Raw genomic sequence first — 14,074 nt, 5'->3', positions numbered from 1 at the left:
TGTACTGTACAGTATGCATATTGTTTGTGGTTGCATATATCAATTAAGTGTTTTGTTTTATATGAAAAGGACATCTGTTATGTACAGTTGAAATAAATTTTGCATTTGCTAGACTGTGACTTTAATATTTAATTATTACACAGGGGGAAAGGACAGCAGAACTTGTAACTTAACACATCCTCCTTTCTCTTCCTCCCTTCTTCCCAGAGGAATCAAATGCTGACATGAAATACCTTTTTTGACCTAAGTGTGTAATCTTTGTTTTATGTAGTTGACATCTACAGGAAATTCAATGTAATGGGAAGTATGTATTCTTCTAAACCCTCTTTTTTGTAAAAATAATTTCAGAGACATTGCCATCTATAGATTGTTTTTCTGTTGCCTTCCTCTCCTGTTAAATTGTTTTTATTTTCTTCCTTTTATTTTTTTGGTTGGTTTTTTTTTTGGTGAGTGGTTTTTTGTTGTTGTTTTTTTGGTGGGTGTTTGTTTTTGTTGGGGTTTTTTTTTGGGGTGGTTTTTTGTTTGTTTTTTGGTGGTTTTTTTAATATTCTCAGTGGAAGCATGTGCTGAATTATTGGAACAATCTAAAATCTACTTCTGCAGGTCCTACTGCCAGAAAGAAATTTTATTAATACACTAAGGGTGTATATAACCTTATGTGTTTTCATGATTTAATATTACAACATTTTTATTTTAAAAGCAAGAGCTATTTTTAGTGTTTCTGCTTAAAAGTTGCTTACATATGAGTGAATTTAAACAAATCAGTAAGTTAATATATGTGCTAAAATGTTACAGCAGAATAAATTTAATAACCACCCTTCTCTATTAAAAGGTCATAACTTTGTTTTGCTATGATTTTAGCAGCTCTAGTCCTGCAGCCATGGGCTTGGAAGTTTTTGCATTGGTTTGTGAAATACAGGCTGGTGGACTAGCTCTTTCTAAATGTTGTCTTAGGGATCTCCCATGTCTTCAGATGGTGTATCTGTCTTCTCAAACTATTCATTCTGTTCTTACATGAATAACACTTATGAAGTTATATTTTGGTCCACTTTAATTGTTTCCATTTTACTCATCTAAGCATATTGCTGTAAACTGCCTAAATCAGTCATTTGAGTCATGTGATGTTTTATTCCTGTTTGTGATTCTCTATTAGTTAAAAAAAGACAAAACAACTGCATGCCCAAACCTTTATTATTCCCAAGAATTTGCAAACTATGGTGTATCTTATACAGTGAACTAAAGTTTAGCTGACATTTGGCTTCTGATTTGTGTTTTCTTTACAAAGATAGTAAAGGATACCCTTTTGATTTTGGCAGATCTGTAGCACAGATTTTTTCCATTTTTACATCTCAACACATGCAGTGTCTGGGAGCAGCATTTTTAGAATTGTTAGTATTAGGACCTCATGAAAATTTATTAAGAAAGAGAAGGTTAATTTGGCAGGTCTGCTCATCTGCTTTAACATATTTAATATAACAAATGCAGTGACACACTGAACATTTAAAATGACAGGTAGTTTTTTTTGTCTAATATTTGCCTCACTAGGAAATGTACATGTCTGTACATGCCAGTGGTTAAAGGTAGATCTAAACAGTTGTGTATGCACACACTTGTTTTTCAGTGGCAAAGTCACACTCCTGTCATTGAAACTCAAGTAAATTTAATTTCTGAGAGCTTCTTAGCTTGTGAAGTTGGTGAAAAACAGAATTGTATATATACAAGTACTGTTTCAAACTTTTGACCTTTATTCCTGCCTTGTTCCCCTCCTTACCTCTCCTAATCACAGTACAGGTATGAAGAAGTGAAGAAAACAGCAATACTTAAAAGCTGTGCAACAGAGTCTTTGCTCATGGCCTCAGATACTACTGTGCATTTCTTGAAATTACCACCATGCCCACACATCTGACTTCCACACCTTAAATTGGGATGCTCATAGTCTTCTATGAGCCTTCTCCTCCCTTTCACCAGCTGGAGGAAGCTGTTCTTGGTTGTATAGGGAGAGCTGTCTTTTAACTGATGCCCTGAAATTAGCTGCTTTAGGCAGATAATGTGAATAATCACCTCCATTTTTCTCTTTGCTTAAATGGTTTCTGGACAGACATGGTCTTTGGACATAGGCAGAAATTTAATATCCAGTTAAAGTGGAAAGGTTTCTGAATTTCATCCCCCTTTTCTTGCTTCCCTTCTGCAAAACTTCTGAACTGCCTTCATATTTGTCTGCTAAATGATTCAAAACAAAAGACCAGGCTGTTTACCAGTACAGCTCTTTCTGAAGCCTGGCTTCTGTCAGGAGCCAGGATGGTGCCATATAAAAACAGCATGGTGCCCAGAGAAATTGTGAATGCCCCATCCCTGGGAGTGCTCAAGGCCTGTTTGGATGGGGCTTTGAGCAGCCTGATCTAGGGGGAGGTGTCTCTGCCCATGGCAGGGGGGTTGACTCTGTGTAAACCATTTTGTAAGATGTCATGCTCCTTTTAGGGGAGAGTGAATGAAAGGCTGAGTTAGGATTGCAAACAGACATCAGTGAGAACCTCTGTGACATTCAGTCTCTGCTGTAGTCTCTTTCTGACTCGGTGTTAAGACCATACTCCAGGGCAAGGAGTGACACTACCTGTTTTAGGCAGGTATAAAGTGGACTTTTGTTATAAAGTCTTTCAATTGTGGAAATACCCAAACAGGTTCCAGCATTCCTTATTTATAGATATGCTCAGAACTGCTTGCTTGTTTAAGACAGGTTGATTTAGCTAGAAAGGGGATCAGGCACTGAAAACCAAAAGCATTGGGCTGTTCCTCACAGGCCTATTCTTGTATTTCAGGTGTTATTGCTAAGGCCTGTATCCCTGCTCTGATTGTCAGGTGGGCTATTGTTACTGGCTTTACTCTGGAGGCTAAATTTGCTAAACCTATAATTTAGGGTGTGGTTTTGTCAAAAAGCATTGTAATTCTTTATTCTCCATTCTAGTACTGAGAGGTATTGATATTGAATAGATAGCTTTATTTTTTTTCATGGAATTTAATTTATGGAAACTTAATTGACTCACTCACTAGTGGCCAGTTGTTTGCTTTAATTACTCAACAGACTTCTAAACAGTGGGGTCATTCTTCCAAGACCCTTGTTTTAAGAGTTCCCTATTGAGAAGTTATGGCAACTAACTTGGCCTTGATATTTATTTGCTAATCTTGAAATAATTATTAGGGTTTGTCAAACATACTATCTCCTCCCATCTACCTTTCTTCCCACAATACCCACCCCCTCCAAAAAAAAACCCCAAACCAAATGGAACCCTGTTTTGAGTAGCTTCGGGTGTGGGGTGTCCATCTTTAAAAAAACCCCAAAAACCAACCAACCAAACAAACCCCAAACCCAAACTAAAAAAATAACAACAACAAATCCCCACATGAAAAATCCCTACAAGCTAACTGGCTAGTACTTGTGGTTATGTTATCTCAAGGTGAATTGGGCAGTTGTTTGAGGTCTTGTAATAAAATTCAGTGTGAAACTTGCATGCTTGGGATTGAGGAATATCAGATATGGCAAACTAAAGTAATTTGATTTTTCCACCCTGTTTCATGAAAATGTAGAGTCTGTCTCAAAGGTGTTTAGGCTTATCTGAGCTGTATGAACTTTCCAGACTGTCCTTTCAGTATTAATTCAGTGGGAAGTGCCCACTGTACTGTAACACAACCCTCTCTTCATGTCCTAAAGCTGTAGCTTTTGCAGAGGGAAATGGTTGCAAGGGGGTAGGCCTAAAGAACTTGATGATGACACAAGGTGGAATTTAGGGGATATTGCTCAGTGCCAGTGATGATTCTGCTTGAAGTTACTTCCAGATGTTTAATTGCAAAAAAAACAAAAACAAAACAAAACAAAAAAAAACCACCTTAAAAAAACCCCCTGATAGCTCCTGGCATAAATGGTACAGAAAAGCAGGATTTTGAAGTAGCTTTCTTTTGCCTTTAGAACTTGACACCTCATTTCTGATGTTACTGTGCATGTACTCATTTGATGACCGGATCCTTTGTGGCAGGATAAATGTGCTGTGTGTTTGTACCTTTGATACTCAGCATGTGCTTGTGGGGTTTAGGAAAAAAAATCTACAATAAAGAAAAACCCTCCAAAGCTCACAAAACCCAAACCACGATCAAGGAGAAAGTGTGGGGGTTTTTACATAAGTATGAAACATAAGAGCAGCAGGAGTTCTGACATACCAAAAAGGGTTTGTATGACCAAGGGTATTGGAGCAGTGAAGGCAAGAGTGGGACTTGTGTTCCACAGTGGTTACTGTCCTGTGGCACAGGAAGGTCAGTGTTGACAGCAGCAGTGTTCCATTGGGTGTGTTTGTGTGGTGTGAGGTCTCCTTGTGTGTATAATGTTGGTGGAGTGCTTTGTGTGTCTGTGCAGTGTTGTGTGCTGTGCTCTGCTGTACTTCCATCAGGATGTGCTGCTGTAGACATCTGCTTCACGTGCATGTGTGTGTATAACTGAACAGCTGGGACATTTGTTGCCAAGCTGTCTCCTCCATGCTATTTGTGCTTTGCAAGGACCCATTACCCTGCCCAGGCTGGCAGCTGGATGCAGCTCTGTACAAAGGGAAAAATGTGTGCTCCATCTGGGTGATGGGAGTCAGGGTGAGAAATGTGTGCCAGTTCTCTCTCCTTGGTCAGTGTCTCTCTTGGCCTGTGCTGGGCTGAGGTGTGCTCCACGTCAGTACAGAGATTCAAAATGCAGTGATCTATCTGGTAGCAGCTGCTGCCAACGAATTTCTAATACCACATTTAATTCAGTTCTGTGTTAGCTGCCAGGCTAATAAAACAGAGCAGTAAGCAATTAACTGAAATAAACATAAGAGAGCTTTTTACAGAGACTGACAGCACAAACAGGGAAGTGTCCTTGAGCTCCCTACAGAATTTGGATGTGTTTGTTTTATAAGTTGTTCCTCATGGAAAATGAGTGGAAGTGTATTAACCCTTAAAAGATTTCTTCTCTCCGTAAGAAGAACTCACAGCTTTTGAGGACAAGATTCTTTCTCAAATCTGCTGTTATCTTTAGTTTATATAATTTTGACAATCACATACTGATATGCTAGATCTTTACTGTAAGCTTAAGGAAACTTTTTTCTGCATTAAAGACATCTGTCATTGTTTGCTAAAATAATTTAAATAGCTAAACGTGTATAGCTAAGATAGGATCTCTACAAGCTCACTGTTCAGAACTCAGGACTGCAGCAGTTTGGGAAGTGAATATTTTGCAATGAGTGTTATTTATTCAACATTTTTATTTGTTTATATTTTGTATTTTACCATGAACCTTAAAAGAAAAGCATTGCTAGCACAAAGCAGCTGTTCAGCAACTGATTTCTCTGGGCAGGCAATTGCACTGTAGTACCAAATTACCGGTTTCAGCTGTATGAGACTTGAGAAATTCCTGGTTAATGAAAGTTCACTACAGTGAATTTGTGACAGGGTACCTTGTTTGTTAAAACCAGTGTCTTAGTTAAAAAGTGTAAGAACTTCAGTGCTTTATCTGCAGTATTTGAATTCTGAACAAATGCTTAGACACCAATTTATTTACAGACCACCTTAAAAAAACACCCCTTGTAATTTGTTGCAGCTGAATTGAATAATGTTTATGGAATTATGGGAGGATGCACATTTGAGTTGTAGCTTTTCTAGTCAGAACTACATTTTTATAATCTATATGTTTTATCTCGATGTTATAAATTGCAATATGTGGAAAAAGTTCTGAAGATGTTGGAATGTTTTGAGTTTGTATCATCAAACCATGAAGTGCTTTTTAAAACACCTATTAAATACAAAGAGTGTGTGTCATTTGATAGGAATGTATTGTAGGACTAAAACGTTATCTGTAAGAGTATTTGCATGTTTATGTGTGCACACACAAATTGGGGTGCTTACAGTGTTTTGGGGAAAAGGGTTTTTACTTATTTTTCTTTAATTGTTGTGTCATTTGATACCACTATTCTGCTCCTTACTGACAGAGTAATGGGTTTAGAGCAGAATTATATCTTGGACTTGTATCAGTGTGAGATCAGAATCTGTCCTTGATGCTTAAATCGCTGTTACTTAAACACAGCTGTATCTTTCTCAGTCTGCTGTGGGGAATTTGCACAGCTTTTACTGATGGTTGAATAGTGCACTGTTCCTTGAACAGTATAACATCCCCATCCATGACTCGGGAGTTATGTCACCAGTGGGGTAGGGGTGTCACACAACCTTTTGTTGTTGTAAGGCTGTGGTTTCAAAAGTAAAAAATGTGTCAGTAGCTCATGTGTAGAGGGAAGGGGGAAATGGAAAGTGGTATACCTTGGTCATGGGGGTGTATCATGCAGTGAATGAAAGAATAATCTTTAAAATGCCCCAGTGGTATTTGTGAGTTGCTCACTTTGTAATTTATTTTTACAACAGGTTCCCGTAAAGAATCAGCACCTCAAGTCCTCCTACCAGAAGAAGAAAAAATTATTGTAGAAGAAACTAAAAGTAATGGTCAGACTGTTATAGAAGAGAAGTAAGAAAATGTTTAATGAATGATGAATTAAAGTAGTAAACTTTGCACTCTTCCTCCTCCTGTCTCCCATTGTAGCAGGGTGTGTGTGGTGTGTTTGTAGTTGGAATAGAGCTGTTTGGAGTATGCTGCCAGTCCTCTTAGTGCAGCTGGCCTTCATTTAAATGTCTGGTTTCTTTGTATATGCTGTGCAAGCTATTACACCCATGCCAGGAAGTGATGTGCTTCACTTACAAATAATTTTTCCAAGTGCTGTCAGATTTCAGTATTAAATTGGTGTCATCCTTCTAGTTAGCCTGTGGTGTCATTCAGTTTTTTTGGTAAAGTGTATGTTGGAAGTGAAACTACAGTTCTGTTCTAGAAAGCTCTAATACAGAAACCAGCAGAGGTCCATAAATCTTTGAGAGGTGATTCTTCTCACAGAAGCTGGTAACAAGTCCTTGCCTTGCTGAATATAAATCAGGATTAGAGACAGGGTTTTTTTAACACAGGTCTGAAATTAGCTATTAGGTGTGGGGTGTTTTTTTTTTAAATTGTATTGCATTAAACAGTTTTGTCTAATAATAGATGTGTATTTCTGAAAACTGTTGTTACAGATGATCTTTTTTTCATTTTAGAAGCCTTGTTGACACAGTATATGCATTAAAGGATGAAGTACAGGAGTTAAGACAGGTTGGTAACTTGCTACATTTATAACAACATAGAGAAAGAAAAGATGGAAGGCTTGTTATAAAACTAAATATGGCTTGCAAGTTCACTTTGACAGTCATGAGCTTGAATTTTGGACTAGATTTATTTTTGAAAGTAAAATATCATTTGCCAAAAAAGCACTCCCTGTTGTTGTCATCAGTGTTTTGAGAATAGCATTGAGGATTGCTTCTCTGAAGTGAATTACTAAGCTGGTTTTGGATGTTGCAGCTTCTGAAATGATGGAAGTGTTAAGCAAATTCAGTTGTGCTGTATCACCAGCAAAGTAAGCTTACAGAGACTGAGAAATCATAGTTGCTCAAGAATGCTAATAAAGGCCTAAATAGGACCAGATATTTATAGTTCTAAGATGATAATCTTAAAGTAACCTTTAAGACTAATCTTAAAGTAGCCTGAATACCTCAATGGATCAGTTCTTAAAACTGCTCATTTCCAGAGACAGGAGTCCTTTTCAGTGCCTATCACATGGTATTTTTTAAAATGAGAGCTTCACAATAGCTCTGGGTGCTTTTTTGTCACTTGTTCTAAATATCCACCATGATTAAATAAAAATATCACCTTATCAGGGCATAGCTTGTTTTAACCATGTTAATGGTGCTGCATGTAGACTTTGCTTAATGTATAGGTGAAAAGAAGCATTGGATTTTCCTCACTATGCAAGGTGTGAATTTGCTTACCACTCTGACTCCAGAAGTTGGATAAAATTTCTTGTGTTAATGTAAAAAGGATTTGTGTTCAAATTTCTTCAGGTCCAGGGCTATAAATGTGATTTTTTTTCCCCCCCCCATCTGTAACCATGCCTAGTATTTCTAAGGATGTCATGCATATTCCTTGAAATAGGACATAGGTTGATGTGTTGCATACTTAAATTCTGCTGGGTTCAGCATATAAAGAATGAGTATCCCAGGTTAGAGCTGAATTTGGCAGTCTTTTTAAAAATACAATTCATGTAATAAAAGCAGCAGTAATAGCCCTCTAATACTCCTGTGGCCTCCTGCTTTTGTACAAAGAATAAATGTGCAGCCTCACTGAAGCTCTGCACAGCTTCGTGCAGAGCCCCCTTAAACAAAAAGTCACTTTCTCCTGAGCTTCATGAAACAGCTCTCTTTTCTGGTGCCTTTTCAAATAGATGTTCAGAATCTTAAATCTTCCAAGCTAAGACATATTAAAGCCTGATTTCATTTTCTAACATATCAGGAATTCAGGAGTCTCTTCTTAAAAGCATTTATTAGTCCACTGCTCTGATGCTGTCAACCAGAGAAGGGGCAGAAATAATCTCTGAGCTAGCAAGGGCTTTTTGGATAAAGGCTCTCTGGAAGTACATTCTGTCCTGGTTGGTGCAGACACCAGACTGCAAAGTGGGATCCTTCCTAGAGCAGCTTCCATCAGTTATTCATAGCTGTTGTTCCACAGGCAATACACTTGAACCGGTCCTGAACTGGCAGACTTAAATCTGTACCTACATAAAATAATGAACTTTCCAAGTTTCTTAACAGACTTGAGGAGGGAATGGAGTTAATGAGGTGACAGACCATGATTGTGTGTACAGACTAGAGAACAAGAAGCTGCAAAGCAATGTTGTTAAAAGAGACCTGGGGGTCCTGGTCAATGGCAAGTTGAACATGAGCCAGCAGTGCCCTGGCAGCCAGGAGGCAACCCTGTCCTGAGGGGCATCAGGGACAGCATGGCCAGCTGGGCAAGGGAGGGGACTGTCCTGCTCTCCTCTGAGCTAAGGCAGCTTCACCTCGAGTGCTTGGGCAGTTTTGGGTGCCACAACAAAAGAAAGATATTGAACTATTGGAGAGTGTCCAAAGGAGGGCTATGAGGATAGTGAATGGCCTTGAGGGGAAGCCACATGGGCTGAGGTCACTTGGTCTGTTCAGCCTGGAGGAGGCTGAGGGGAGACCTCATTGCAGTTACAGCTTCCTTGTGAGGGGAAGAAGAGCAGTAGGTACCAATCTTCTCTGGTGACCAGTGTCAGGACTTGAGGAAACAGCATGAAACTGAGCCAGGGGAGGTTCAGGCTGGATAGTAAGAAAAGGTTTTTCACCCAGCAGGTAGTTGGAGGTAGTTGGGTGATGGAACAGGCTCCCCAGGAAGCCCAGCACCCCAGGTCACAGCACCAAGCCTGTCTGAATTCAGGAAGCATGAGGACAATGCTTTTAGGCACATGGTGTGATTCTTGGGGTGTCCTCTGCAAGGTCAGGAGATGACCTTAATGATCTTGATGAGTCCCTTCCAACTCAACTCATATTCTATGGTTTTATGATCCCATCCTTTTTCTAAAATGTCTGTGAAGGACAGCTAATGGGAGTCCAGCTGGACCCTTGGATTGAAGACCTGTGTTTGTTAAACACCATTAGACTTGTCTTGGGTCCTTATTTCACTGTTATTTTACCTTCTGGTTGCTTCCCTACTGTTCCCAGCATGACCTTGACCTGTGCAGGATTAAATAGTGTAAGCATTCTTGAGGATTGGTCCCTGTCATCCTTATGGTCCTGTTGTTCATTTATTTCAATATTGTCTGATGGCACTAAACAGTGAGAACTCACTTGTTAATATACATGTAGAGAGATGGTGTTCCTTGAATTCAAACGTCTCTTAGACTGCTGGTAGTCATCAGTCTAGTTTAAAATCTAGTCATAAAACACTTTTCAGAGAACTTATTGGTTTTCAGGATACTCCTTTCAGCTATTTACATTCCTAATGAAGCAAGTTGATTTGCATTAAGTTTTAAGCTCTTTGGAGATTGAAACCAGTTAAAATCACAGGAGGTTCTTACAGGGGATTTTTAGACTGCTTACTGCTCCATTTCCCTTCTCCATTAGCAACAAATATATTCTACTCCTCATTGATCAGATTTGAGCCGAAGAATTCATGATTAGTGGCCATCTGTTACTAGCACTTGCTAGTATAAAGGCCTCCTAAGTACAAATAGGAAGTAGCTCTGTTTCCATTTGGTAGCTTTTGTTGCATTGTGGGAAATAACTGTGTGTAACTTGTGAAGTTAATATAAGCTTTTCTCTTGAACAGCTAATATCAGTTTTATTGGGAAGAGCCTTCAGAGTTTGTAATTGACAGTGTATGTGTAGTCAGATCTGCTAAAAGCCCCCAAAACCAGCCAGTAATATCTCTGTCTCTGTTAAACAGGATAACAAAAAGATGAAGAAATCATTAGAAGAGGAACAAAGAGCTCGCAAGGACTTGGAGAAGCTTGTCAGAAAAGTTTTAAAGAACATGAATGATCCATCTTGGGATGAAACCAACTTATAACCACTTTTTCTTTTCCCCTTCTTCTTTCTATTGAAAGACCAGTTGTAGAACTGAACTGGGAAGCCTTCTGACATTAGTCAGTGTTGCATCAAGAGCACTATAAAACAGGATTTAACTGGATCTAGTGATTTCTTGCTCTGAACATACAGAAAGAGTCAAGCCATTTACTGCAGCAATCTGTACTTTAAGCATGGAGACTGTGGATCCTGAACTCTACTAAACTTAATTTGTTTGCGTCCAAGTTACCTCATTTTGCAGAAAGTGCAGCACCTGACTAAAAGTCCATGTTTTTCAGTGGCTTTTTAATTAAATATATATTTTTCATGTAAATAGCTGTAATTTAGAATGCATATGTGATTGATGTATCAGGGCTGATATGTTGGGGTTTTTTTCTTGTGTTATTATAACGGTCACAAGTGTTAGAAATGATGGCAGTACTGTCTTACCTAAGAAAGGTCAGAGTTCTTTGTGGATAATTATGAATTAGTTCCAAATTAACCACTCACCACACATGCAAATTTAAACCCCTGTTTTTCCTATTTACCACTATATTTAAATCCTTTACTGTTACCTGTTACTTGAAACAGTTTACAGTTCCTTAAGAACAGTATTAAAATACAGAAAATTGTTTATTGACAGTAGAAACAATTTTTAACAAATCTAATGCCCACAATTTACATTCACATACACTTGTTTGGCAGACTAATCTATTGTGCTTTGGCCACCAAAAGACTGATGTACTTGCCTGCTTTTCATGACTGTGATTTTTAGGTGTTTATGTACTACATTTTCTATTGTTGTGCTTAAACATACAGCCGGCTGATAACAGATCATACAGTTTGTTAAAGGAAAAAATCAATCTAATCCAGAATTTTGTGAATAAATTGTTGCTATTTATATTTTATGGTCACAGCAATTAAATTTTAGCTAACCTTTGTGCATAAGACACATGGGCTAGGCCAAACTTCATTCAGAGCTTTGTTTCTATACCACTATATAAGACTCTCTGTTTGGAGTTCCCATACTGTGGAAGCAGTCATTCCTTTCCCACCAGTTTTTCTTTGCATGTTGCTAATTTCTGTCCTACTGGGATTTAAATGGAAAGAAATGTGGAAGCTTTTTTTTTTTAAATCGTACTGTAACTCATAATTTGCACTGCTGACAGATTTTAGAATACATAAAGGAACATGAATTCCCTAGTCTGATAGGTGCAATCACTGCAGTTTCTTGTATTTGAGATAGGAGATGATACATCACTGCAAACGGTGAGCTTCAGATGAAGCACTTAAGATACTAATCCCATTAAAGCTCATTGTTTTCATGGATTTCATCAAACTTTGGATTTGACTCCAGACAGTGCAGCTTTCTGAGGGGGTTGTGTTCAGTTGAGTCAGAAGTGCAGGTATAGCACAGACTTCAGTCACACCTTTTGTCATTCTGATTTTCTACTGCTCTTTTAACTCCTGCTAAATGTAATGCTCAGACTTAAGCAAATGTTTGTACAAACTTTAGTGAGTTGGAGCCAGGATGATGTGAGTTGTAAGAATTGTCATGCACATTTTGAATCTAAAGAAAAATCTACTTTTAAAGCTACCCACTTTTTTCAGTCAAGAACAGCTTTTTTTAAATAGGAAATTCTGTCAATTATTACATACTTGAAAAACAATTCTGTGAGAATGGATGCTTCATAACCTGAGTAAACAAGTTGTCTCTTTTAGAAAGCTGAATATATTTGTAGGTGTCTTGTGTTCCTGCAATTTAAAAATGTTTTCCTTTAATTCTAAAGGAGGAGAAAATGAAAAACATCTACATTACCACTTTTATATATTCATAGAACTTTAAATTTGTTAATTATTGTTACCAAAATCTTCCCTTGATGTTTGCGGTTGCACAAAATTGTGGACTGACATTTTATTTATTTTCACATTTAGAGAATATCCTTGCTAAAAACTAAGTGATACTAACCCCTGCAAATGCATACTATCATGGCCAAGTTTAGACTTGGGAAAACCAATATAATTAGAATTTTGGTAACATTTTCACTTTCTGCCATCCAGGATATTTTCAGAGTAATTTTTAATTTTCAATTGAGCAGATGTGAAATGACATTCTAGAGGAAGAAGTATAAAAGGAAAACATTAAGCTTAGCAGTATTTAGCAAATTTTAACTCAGGAACAACTTGCATCATAACAATTTATTTTGCATTATATTGTAAAGAGTGGTGTTGCTATGTAAATCTGCTGACTCTTAGTACCTGTGATATTATAATTTCTGACAGTACCCCTACATTGACATCTAATGAACATGCCTTAAACACTGGGATGAAGCAGTTGTTAAATATGATCAGGACTTAGGGACTGATTTTATTCAAGGAGGATTGGGAGGAGTAATTTTTACACAAACACACACACACACACACAAAAGGAGGCAGAAAAGAAAACTGACCTAATGCTGTAGGTAGCTTTTGTCTCTAGTGCAGAGAGCAGCTTCTGACTTTTGGGAACCAAGAAGTACCTGAACTTGTTTTCATTGACAAGTTGTTACAGTGTATATAGATTGTAAATGTCACCATGGACCTTCTGAATTGTTGGAAACTTTACATAAGCATGGATAAATGGGGCACTGTTTATTTAACCTATTAAAGGGTTGTTTGTTTGCTCTCATCATTTAGGGATGAGGAGATGAAGCCATTTCTTATCCTATAGATGTGAAGCACTTTCAGTTCTGAACTGTCCAAAATGTAGCATAACATTTCTCTGTACTTACTGATGTATGTGTGTTTGTCTCACCATGTCATGATATCCTAAAGATTGAATAACTGACTGCTTTTGTATAAACCTTTTTAATGCAAATCATTTAGGGAATTTAGAGTATCTGTTTACAGTGTCTGTGAAGAACTCTAGTTTAGATGTCACAATAATATCCTGGTATCCACTACTAAAGCTTTTATGCTACATTGTAATTAAACCATGAATTTTTCCCCTACCCTATGAAGTGTTATGTTTCATCTAATATGTGGGCTATGACATAAAGGGAAATTGCTTTAATTTTTTTGCTGTTCATATAAATAAGCACCTCTCCAATTTAGTAGCTGCTATACTATCTTTAAAGAGCTTTTTTATGGTCTTTTATAATAGTAAATTGATGCCTGGAGGAAAAAAAAAAACAAAGTAAAGGTTGTTTAGAGGGGTGAGGAGGAGGAGGATCTTAACTGTCTTACATTGAGAATTGTTCACTTCATTTGGCAACCTGACCTGCTTAGGTAATGTAAGAAATGAAGGAGATCAAAGACAGAAAATAGTGAAAGGAAATAAAGCAGGAAACACTAGAAACTGCATCAATTGAGTAAAAAAATGTCTACATGCATGATTTATCTGAATAGACAGAAATTTGTGATGTGTGTGCCATAAAGATTTTTTGTGGTTGATGCTGCCTGAAATGGGAGGAGTGGGGTGATTTTTATGGTAGCAGAATCATCAGTATGGCTTTATGCCAGATGGTGGGATGGGTTGAGGAAAGTGCAGGGAGCCATTTGTTTGAAAAGATGGTTTCAGTCTTTGGACAAAACA

The 14,074-nt window shown here is 37.8% G+C and overlaps 1 protein-coding gene across 6 annotated transcripts in view; it reads left to right on the top strand.

Moving 5' to 3' along the window:
• The window catches only part of ARHGEF7 (Rho guanine nucleotide exchange factor 7), a 115,819-nt gene extending 102,329 nt beyond the window's left edge, over nucleotides 1-13,490 (top strand). For 5 of the 6 annotated variants that reach the window (XM_059839680.1, XM_059839675.1, XM_059839678.1 and 2 more), the window contains 3 exons: nucleotides 6,427-6,526; nucleotides 7,141-7,195; nucleotides 10,382-13,490. In XM_059839680.1, coding sequence (XP_059695663.1) covers nucleotides 6,427-6,526; nucleotides 7,141-7,195; nucleotides 10,382-10,504 — 278 coding nt within the window. In that variant the 3' untranslated portion in view covers nucleotides 10,505-13,490. The remainder of the gene's footprint in view (nucleotides 1-6,426; nucleotides 6,527-7,140; nucleotides 7,196-10,381) is intronic. The other variant, XM_059839676.1, reaches the window with a different exon arrangement.
• Nucleotides 13,491-14,074: the final 584 nt, after the last annotated feature.

Source organism: Haemorhous mexicanus, chromosome 2 (genome assembly GCF_027477595.1).
Source record: "Haemorhous mexicanus isolate bHaeMex1 chromosome 2, bHaeMex1.pri, whole genome shotgun sequence".
NCBI lineage: Eukaryota > Metazoa > Chordata > Aves > Passeriformes > Fringillidae > Haemorhous > Haemorhous mexicanus.
This window is presented reverse-complemented; position numbering and strand designations above follow the sequence as displayed.